This window comes from Oryza sativa, chromosome 1 (assembly GCF_034140825.1).
Source record: "Oryza sativa Japonica Group chromosome 1, ASM3414082v1".
In the NCBI taxonomy this organism is placed as follows: Eukaryota; Viridiplantae; Streptophyta; class Magnoliopsida; order Poales; family Poaceae; genus Oryza; species Oryza sativa.
The window spans coordinates 19,767,794-19,778,814 of record NC_089035.1 but is presented as its reverse complement, the minus strand read 5'-3'; the positions used below and the strand labels follow the sequence as shown (position 1 = coordinate 19,778,814).

Genomic DNA, 11,021 nt, shown 5'->3' with positions numbered 1-11,021 from the left:
CTTTTCATAAACAGACGGCGACTTGTATGGTTGCCGTCCGAATGACCTTCTGATGGGACGGCCCACACCTACCTCCACTTCCGCCGGAAGCAGGCGCGACGTGGGAACATGGCTGTCTGCTGACGACATGACCAGTGTCAGACCGGTCACAAATCGGTCATTCTTGTCGACCACGCGTCAGTTTATCAATCTGCATTTCGCCCTTCTTCATACAATATCTTGCCTGTAATGGTTAGGATAAAGCCTGGCATATATCTGACCGGAACCAACGTGCCATCTCCAGGAGCTAACACGCCGGCTCCGGCTAGGGACGAGTGCTTGGAGGCTCTCGTCCTGACGGGATGGGGCGAGGCGTGCGTCAGACCGCCTGTCGCCACCTAACCCACGATCTGACCGGTCTGTGACTGGTCACAGACCGGATAAACGAGTGCGCTGCACTGCGTTACATGCGGCGTGATGCGCTCGTCCAAACCGCAATAAATGTGGTTAGGTGAGCCCCGCTATGCTCACCTACCCCATATACGCGGCGCAAAACCCACAAGGGGTCGGGGCGCCTTGGCCCTCGGGGCCGAGACAGGAGCGGTCCGACCCCTCGGGAAGACAAAGAGAAGGGCGGCCGTATCACCCTCGGGCCCGCCCCCCCCCCCCCCCCCCCGAGGGGGTTAGGCCACGTGGGTGATCGTGTCTGCCTCAAGTCTCTAAGTCATGATACTCCCGGTCCCATGTCACCGACACAAATGTAAATAGGAAGAAAATTATAGCAATAGGAATGACTTCTTTCCATCTTCCTTTCTTTGTCTTAAGGGACGTCAACGCCAAAACCGTTTCACCATATATTCTTCAAATGATTGATGCGGTTACTTGTAGCTTCAAATGGCCTCACACGGTCCATCGTGACAAAGTCGTCACTCGCTCTTCACCGCTAGATTTGGTTTTTCGACACCAAGCCCCTTGCTTACCCTTCACGATGCATGGTCCATCCCGACCAAGCATCGCTTGCCTTTCACCATTTTGCCATAGTAGCCACTTCATATTCCACATCTTCAATATCTTCACTTGGTCATCCTTAGTATATTTAGGTGTAATGATATCACTTGAGCATCAGCACCTTTGCAATCCTTGGGACCTATTTCTCTCATTCAACTCAATAAAATTATTAGTCCCAATGATCCAGTTGTCAACCTTCACATGTTGACTAACCGATCGAGTATATAAAAGGATATGAATAAGTGGTGAGTATTAATCAACACCACAAGTGTCATATACTCGATTGTATACTTAAATGTAGAGATCCCAATTAAATGAAAGTGAATAACTTGGATCAAATACATGCATAACTAACGTATAGGGTTTGCTCCCCCTAAATGTATGCATACGGAATATTTGTGTGAAGCAAGAGTATACATAAAAAGCTATGAAACATTGAGAGCTTATCCTATACAAGAATAGAAGGCATTCATCAAATATAGACATTAAAATAAAAACATACCTTCATCATCTCCATGTCTTCAATGTAAAGAGATTAAACAAGATATGGCTCAATCAAAACATTAGTCTCACATGCTTACGTAATCACATGAAAAATATTATATATGAATATATCAATATGTGCACGAAGAAAAAGAGTGATACATATAGCTTGATCTCCATGCATTTCATCCTTGTGATTTAGGTCCACCATCACTGAATGTTTCTATCTCAACTCATATGAAGTCCAGGAATCACCTCTCACAAATTCCACTTTCATATCCACATGAGACTAGTAGACAAAGAAATGCTTATAACAATATTAGTCTCATGTAATTGGATTTATCATTAATCACCAAAACCAAATTAATGGCACTTGAACTTTCAAAACGCTCCCCTCGGCGGTGATGGACCAAAATGTTTGTGTCACCCTGACTTCTTGGGTGCACGATCTGGGTCCCTGCGATGAATTCATCCACGTTCTTATAATTGGGTATAACTCTACTTTCTTAAGATTAGCAAAGATTTTCTTGAAACGATCAACGATAGGTAGATTGATCGTATTTCTTATGATCACAGATAAATCCGTAAGCGCAAGGAATACCGTTGTAGCACTTCCCCCTTAGAGTATTCCAAGGGTATCGAACACAAGGAACGTGTGTGTATAATATACGATCAAGATTCAATCCAAGGACAACAACTTAAGATAAATTGGCTAGAAATGATTCCTATGTCTTTTAATTAGTTAATTAAGTTAAAGATAAAACTCTATCGAATGCTTCGGGTACCGGCTCTCCCCTGGTCTGCTAGGATGAGTCCGGCCTTGAGCTATATGATGTACCCGAACGTGGAGAGATACGAAGGACGGACATGGCTGTCACCACCTGCCACCTACCTTACTTTCCATGGAGCACGCAACAAATGAAGTTAATTTCTAACCTAGACACCACGTCTAAGTTATTAATTACTATTCTAACCTTGTGTAGGAACTTCCTTCTTTATCCAGAGTCCTAGTGCTAGAGCACTCAGTTGCACACTAAGCGACGAACCCACACCGATAAGAATACTTATCTCAGTTAAATAAACTAATTAAGGGACATAAATAAACCCGAACACTTACTTGATAAAGAAAGCATTCTTCGAGGTACAAGCGAGAGAAGAAGGCCAACAATCCCGGCTTTCTCCGAAACTCCGTTGGAAGAATGCCGACACTCCGGCACTCCTCCCTAAAATTCTCGAAGGAACTCCGATATTTCGAGCCACTCCTTCCGGAGCTTCCCGTCACTCTCTACCAAACTAACATACTAAATATAAAACTACAAGTGAATTGTACTCTACTTGAGCTCAAGAGTTGTGTGTTGAGAAGTTTGATGGAGTCCTCCTTTTATAGTGTCCAATGATGGTTGAGTATGGCGGTTTCTGGCCATCGACCTCCCATAACCGCCATCAGGAACCAATCAGGGAGTGACACATGGAAGGTGACAGTTAGCGGCGCCAGCAGGGGTTTGGCCGAACCACCTCAACCGTCTTTCTCCTCCGACTTTGGTCGGTGGATGACAGGTGGGCCCCTTAGTCGGTTCCCGGGTGGTTGGCCTCACCTTGAGTCGGTTTAAGTTGACTTGTGGGCTCCTCAATCCGTGTACTCGCACGTGATTGGTCGGGGGTTCATTTTCATTGCATGTCGGGTGTATTTTCTCCTTAAATAACCTGCATAGCTATATTTACCAAAACTAGTGGAAGTGGTTAGTAGTATAGTCCTATACTAAGTTTTGATAATATAATTGATATCTTTTACGCAGGAATTGGTAGTTAAAATATGCACTTAACGATCGTCAACATAGATACCACACAACCTTCGTCGAACCAGCCCTCTTTGACTTTTTCCCTTAATCAGAACTTCTCTTTCGCTTGTATCGAGAAGCCTTGCACAGGACAAGCCTCTAAGTCCGCATATTGCTTGTGATACAATATGCAGTTGTTTGGACAAGCATGAATTCTATGAACCCCTAAGCCCAAGAGACACAAAATATGCTTTGATTCATATGTCATCTTGAGCAATGCGTTCTCCTTATGAAGCAAACGCTTCAATATACCCAACAGTTAAGTGAAACTCTTGTCTGTCCATCTAATGCTTGTCTTTAGCTTCATTAGGTCCAGGGTTATTGATAATTTGGTGTGTTTTGACTTGCATTCAACGTATAGAGGTGTCTTAGAATCACTAGCTAACCTGGTAACAATAAAATAAATAACATCTCTAATTTATACAACAATAACTTGATAAGTGATATGGTAAGTAAGCTATACATATAGTAAAAGGATTTGGGATTAAAAATGAATAATTATATTTACATGTGGGTTTCTTAGGGGAATGGCCATGAACACATACAATTGTGGGATCTCCTACAAATTGATGATATAAATGTTGGAGATATTGATCTAAAAAAACGAGCGATATCTCTTCCTTATTAAGGAAACTCAATTTGAGGGGATTTTTATATACCGACAAATGTTCGTTGTCTTATTTGTTCCGTATCTGTATTCGATAATATTCGATTTCATTTCCACATCCAGGTTTTTAATTCTGATTTTGATTCCGAAAAAAATTATGAAAACAAATATGATAAAGGTAATTTCCGTTCGTTTCCGATCTGTTTTCATCCATAGTTCACGATGACCAGTTATGTACTAGTGTCGTATTCTAGCATAGGTGGACCTCGAACTAATATTTTCCTCCTAGACAATAAAAAAGAAATAGGTTGTTGAGGCAACAAGTGAATATAAAAGAAAGTATGTGTGTTCGGACGAACAAGTGTGCGCGTATTTATGTGAGCAGAAAACCAACAGCTTGAGCATATTTATGTGAGCAAAAAACCAACAGCTTGTGCACTGCATGCATGATGTACACATTCTTATTCAGTTGAACACGTACCCCTCCGTAAAAAAAAAAAGACCAATCCTACCTACGACTACGAATCTGGACACATGTGTGTCCAAGTTCGTAGGTAGGAATTCGTTTTTTAGACAGAGTAGTAAGCGCTAGGCAGCTAGCTAATACACATACACGGACCTATAGCTACCCAATGGTGAACCTATGTACTATTTACCGGGATCACAGGCACCTGGTAAATTACTCAATGCTAGCTGATTCATATTATATAATTAGTATATTAGTTAATAATTAGATAATTAATATGTATAGAACCTCCAATAATTTTTATTATGAGTTGCTCACTCTAGCTACCAGATCATCTATTGACGAGACCGACTGGCCGGCCGGTCATACCGGGCGAAGAAACGGGTCGCGTCCGTGACTCCATATATGCATGCATGCATGGTGTCATCTACCACTTCGGTCTCTTGCAGATGCTAAGTACGTCGGTCACGTACATACGCCACAAAAAAGTACGTGTGTCTCTGTGGTCGATCGCTGCGTGCACACTGTGCCTCGACGCCTACCTGCGGCAAAAACACCCTCGCATCGTCATATATCCTTTTTCCGGTCTCCGGCCGCCCTTTTCTACTGATCTCAGCCAAAAGATAAGATCGGGCGACGACGCAGCACTGCTGCGTATATTCCCCGTCCACTCTGCTGCTAAAGGCTAAAGCGCGATTTTTCTTCCCAGACATTTTTCTGGGATGGGCTTAATTATATAAGTCAATTTTTGACAGATACAACGGGAAAATGAGTTTAGAATATCTAAGACTTTTACGATTCTATCTTCAGCAGTTTAAAACTTAAGTCCGAGTGTGATGACGACAAAAATAACAAGGAAAGACCATAAATTAATTCCAAAACTTATAATCCGTAGTTCAAAATTGGAACTGGTCTATAAGACGTAGCTCAAACAAATAAGGCTTTAATCGGCACTCACCGTGAAATGTACAAAACTAAATTAAATGTGCCCGTAGATGTAGCGGTCACTAATATCTGTACCTAGAGATGGTTTTCTAATGGATAGGGTGCTCGATTATTATGTGCTACCTTTAAAAAGACGGTGTTTGTACAACGTGGTGTATCCATCAGGCGGTAAAGGAACCTTCTTGTGCTTTTTCTCATTCTTCCAGCTCAGCTAGTGAGCAGCTTTTTATCCAGTCTCTCCTAAAGTAGTGGAATACGAACCCGGCCACGGAATGAACGTTTGCCCTGAGATCTTCTTCGATATTTTATTCATCCTTTTCCTTTTCGGAAAATTTGTATATTAATTCTTCACGACCTTTTGATGAAAGGGCTAGCTATAATAGTTCTGCTAATTAATCTACTGATCATATATATAAAGATTACTATTCTGTATTTATGCTATGCTGGCATCAATAATAAAGATTACTACACTCATATAAACTGAAGGACAGCGATCTCTACGCAAAGAAGAGAATAAACCGCCCATGTTCATACGCACTTCTGGATGGATAAGAGGATAAAAAGCTACTTGTGCCCAGAAAGTATAAAGGATAGGTATCTTTATCGGAGCCTAATTCAAATTCTCAAATATACCTGTGGCTTAATTTATTTGGATGTGACACAGTATACTGTCTCCAGCTGCTATAGTTGGCTTTGGTTTCTTTACGAATGAGGAGTCAATGAGATCACCTGGCGAAAATACTCGGTAGATACTGGATATATGATATGTCTTAGTTTAAGACTACATCATGTCGGCATGAAACCAGAGCTGAATACATGAACAATATTGTATTTTAATTGGTATAGAGTTTCATTGGTTGTACTATTAATTAGTTGGCAGTTATCAGTTAATTTCTTTCAAGATATTTTACAAAAATATTTACTCGTGAAGGAATATCAATTCTCAAAGGTTTTGCTAGCTCACAATTGCATGAAACCTAGCTAAATACTCCCTCCGTCCCATAATATAAGAAATTTTGAGTTTTTACTTGCACTGTTTGACCACTCATCTTATTTAAAAAAATTGTGTAAATATAAAAAAAATGAAAAGTTGTGCTTAAAGTACTTTGTATAATAAAGTAAGTTACAAAAAATAAATAATAATTCTAATTTTTTTTAATAAGACGAGTGGTCAAAACAGTGCAAGCAAAAACTCAAAATCCCTTATATTATGGGACGAAGGAAGTATTATGGATAAGCTAGCTAGGCACCCCTCATAGTTAATTGGTTAATGATGACTAGGCACATCTGTGAGGTGATCACCCATATTTACATATAATAGAATGCAGCTTCCCTGTTCCGATCCGTGTCCCATAAGTGATCACCGGTGGATGTCATCAGTGGTGGGCCCACACGTCACATTCGTCTTCTCGATTGGTTTCCTCGTCCTTCTCTTATTGCCTCCTCTCTCTCATGGTGTTAAACACGGGATCAATTAAATCAAAATAGAATAACTATGTAAAAACCAGTTCAATCATTGTTTTATGTGATTTCACAACCAAACCATGTTGTTTAAAGCGAAGTTGAAAACTAGAGATTACTGAATGAAACCAATCTGGAATTATTTTTCTCCCTGAAGTTGCTTTGCCTGGTGTACTTTCAGCGGCTGTGGCTCGTGTTCCTCACTAAAATCGCTAAAGCGGCTGTGGCTCGTGTTACTCACGAAGTGAAGCACCCAATAGAAATCACTCGTAGGATTGCAAGAGATTGGAACAAGGAAGAATGAAATCTCTGTGGTTCCTTCATTGTTTGTTCTCCAATATGTACCAATCAAATATCATGGCCTGTCAATGGAGCCATAAAGCGGAGAAGGGAGAAGACAAAAGGAAAAGGATGGGTGATTAGGACTTAATTTGGGATGGGGGTTGGGGGGGGGGGGGAATAGGGAGGAGGGGTAAATAATATCAGCCGTAGATGAGTAGGGAAACATGGATCGGAACAACAACAAGGGAATATCCATACCTATGACAGTTCATCCTCTATCGAACCTACTGAACCATAGGTGATTTTTCTAAAAAATAGTAAATAAATAAATTCCCATTAACCCCCCCCCCCCCTCCACCCCACAAAAAAAGAGCACCGTGGCCGGCCACCTCCGCCCTCTGCATGCATCCCAAGCACCACTGCCAGCCCCCTCCAAATCCTCCCCCCATGAGGTTAGGGCAGTTAGATCCAATGAACTGGTTCCGTTCTTTTCTCCAGCAAGAGTTAGATGAAAATTAAGATTTTCGTGGCACGCTTTTCAAACTGCTAGATGGTGTGTTTCGTGCGAAAACTTTGTATATAAAAGTTGCTCTAAAAATATCATATTAATCTATTTTTTAAGTTTGTAATAATTAAAACTCAATCAATCATACGTTAATATTATCTCGTTTTGTGTAAAAAACTTAATCTTCATCTTCATCTTCATCTTCAGGAGAAAAGAACACCACAACCTCAGGGATGCTGAATCTAGAGGGTATACAGTGGTAACTTGGGAGACAACGCATGGTTGGAGTTTAAAGGGAAGGCGATGGATCCACCGCCAGACCACCATCCCCTCGCCAGTGCCTTTGTCATTAGTTCGTAGGATGGTAGAATTGGTGAGGCATGAATAGAAATGCAGATATTAGGCCCTGTTTCTTTCAGCTTGGGATTATTATAATCCAGATTATTAGGAGTAAGCTGAAAGAAACAGACAACTTATTGAAGTAGCTTATTATAATCTGGAGCCCAGCTTATTATAATCTGAAGCCCAGCTTATTATAATCTGATAAGCTCATTTAGGTGAGCTTTTTCCAGATTATTGGGTGAAAATTTACCCACCATGCCACCACTCCCTCTTTAGACTTGCAAACCCAATAATTTAGGCTCTAATAATCTAGGAAAGAAACAACTAATCACTTATTCTACTACAGATTATAACAATCTAACTTATAGTAATCTGACTCAATAATCTAGATTATAATAATTTCAAACTGAAAGAAACAGGGCCTTAATTGCATCACTCTAGCGGAACCATGAAGCAAAGGGCAAAGAAGATTGCAGGACCCTCTTCCTAGAACTGCAAAGGGCAAAGAAGATTGCAACACCCTCTTCCTGTAACTCAAGAAGAACCACCATCATTTCTGATAGTTTTGATGAAGCTCAAACTCAAGAACAAGAGGCACCTCTTGCTCCTATCAATCTAAATTATCTTTGTAAATTTTGACCTTGCTAGTTGAATTAGTCGATTAGTGATGGTATAAGATATAATTCTATCGCTTTTAAACTAATTAAATTTCTATTTGTTTATGGGATTTGCAATGTTAGAAAATTTTGGTACGTTGATGTGAATGAAATTTCTACTTCTTCACCGGTACTTGTGAAATAGAACTACCCAACCAAAAATTCTTGGCCACTATATATCATGATGGTATTTCTTAAATAGTACTATTAGTTGTTTGAACTATCGTAATACAAAATGTTCATGGGAGTTTCTCTTCTACTTCCTCCGTTTCAGATTATAAAACTCTTTAGCATTGCCCATATTTATATATATGTTAATGAATCTTGACACATATATAATAAACCGTGAAAGTCTTATAACCTAAAACGGAGGTGGTATATAATAAGCCGTGAGTGCTGCCCACTTATTTTTCCTTTACGCAACAACAGAGGAGCCAAGATGCAATCGACAAAAAACACACCGAGTTAGCCAATTAGGCACCAGGGGTTGCGTGTCTATTATACTACGTCATAGCGACCGCCAAAATATCGAATGCGGGTGGAAAATAAATTTTTCACGCAACTGATGACTAGATGGAGAACCTCTTTTTTTTTAAAAAAAAAGTTACAGTTTTTGACAAAATGCTTCAGTTATTCGTCCCTGACAACCATATTCCAGACTTCCAGTCATGTGTCCAGTCCAATTGACCAATTGTCCATGCACCTCCAGGCAGCATATCCAGAGATATCCCTCCGCAACAGCAAGTGGGAGCCGCGCGCGAGCCGTCGGCCCGCCGCCGGTCACGCGCAAGCGCATATGCATGCATGGCAGGGAATAAAATTAAGCAGAAGGGGGATGGACGATCCCACCGGGAGATCTCCCACATGGCCACCACCCTCCCCCTCACCGAACCACGGCGAGAAACGCCTGCCCCTGCTCATGAAAACGACCGGAATATTCTCACCGACCTTGCCCCACAACTCCACACACACACACAAGATTAGATACTTTCTCAAACAAATTCCTCTTCTTTCTTTCTTTCTTTCTTGTGCGTCATCTCTATCACCGATCTCTATCCCCCTCCTACCACCTACGCTACGCAAGCTTATCTATTTGCCGCCTTTTTCAATTAATTCCAAAAGGAAAATAGTATATTAAAAGCTTGTGTCCTGCACAGTAGAGCACACGGGGCACAGTAGACACTACTGCACGTGTATATATAGGTGACCAAGCTACACCCTGATCGATCCCCTCCTACTCTCTCTCTGATCTCTCCTAGACTCTAGTAGCCTTAGCTAGCTACAAATGGTGATGGCCATGGAGAAGAAGAGGTTTCCAACGCTGGCCCAGGTGGCCAAGATGGCGTCCCTCCTCCTCCTCTTCCTCCTCCTCCCCTTGGTGCCTTCCTCCCTCAGGCAGCCCTACCTCTACCTCCTCTTCAACGCCCTCGTCGTCGCCCTCGGCGTCGAGGCCGGCTTCCTCGCCGCCATCTCCAGCGGCCCGCGCGACGACAAGCTGCTGCCCAAGCCGGCCGCCGCCGCCGCAGCTCTGAGGCTGAGCCACAGCAATAGACCAGGTGAAGTCGACGTCGCTGCGGCGGCGACCAACGGTCGTCATCACCATGTCAACGGTAGTAGCAGTAGCAGCGCTGTAATTGTGGCCGCTTCACCATCCTTGACACCGAAGGCGGCGGCGTTAGAGGCTGCAGCCGGCAGCAGGGACGTCGTCGTCATCGCCGGCGGTGCCATGCCGGCGGCAGCGGCGGCCAAGAAGTCCAAGAAGATGAGGAGGTGCCCGTCGAGGGCGAGCCTCTTCTTCATCGGGGGCGGGGACGGCGAGGACGTCGTCGTCCACGAGGAGGAGGAAGGGTGCTGGACGAAGGGCGGCGGCGGGGGCGGCGGCGAGCAGATGATGAGCAAGCAAGAGCTGTTCACCAAGGCGGAGGCGTTCATCGGCAACTTCTACAAGCAGCTCAAGATGCAGAGGGAGGAGTCGTGGAAGAAGTTGCAGGATCTGTACCACCACCACCACCACCACTACAAGACCACGGCCTTGTAGCTTTGCTAGGGCTCTCATCAGTTGGTCACAACTCCAAGTCTGATCATACTCCAAGTATATAGTACACAACTGATCAAAAGGCATGCATGCATGATGCATGTGCCTTACCGATCATAACTTAATTAATTCTACATCTAGTATATATATAGGGAGAACATATATGTCATGCAGATGTTTGCATTTGTTGGTAGGGGGGATATGATATGTGTCTACAGGTGCAGGATTGGAGCAGGGGAGGAAGCAACAGATATTATGTTGTTGTGTTTCTCATTCTTTCCTTCATCCATAGATTAACTACTTTGATTTGGATGGCCAGTTGGCTAGTCTTGGGGTTAAATATTTCAAGGTTATAGGAGAGGTTGATTTCTCCTAAAGTAAGAAATGTTATGGAAAGGAGTTGTTCTGGTCTTC

At 42.6% G+C, this 11,021-nt stretch overlaps 1 protein-coding gene across 1 annotated transcript; it reads left to right on the top strand.

The window, feature by feature from the left end:
- The first annotated feature begins 9,565 nt into the window (after window positions 1–9,565).
- LOC4327803 (uncharacterized) lies at window positions 9,566–11,021 on the top strand. Its single transcript, XM_015777434.3, has one exon. The coding sequence runs from the start codon at window positions 9,858–9,860 to the stop codon at window positions 10,608–10,610; it is 753 nt and encodes a 250-aa protein (XP_015632920.1). The 5' UTR covers window positions 9,566–9,857; the 3' UTR covers window positions 10,611–11,021.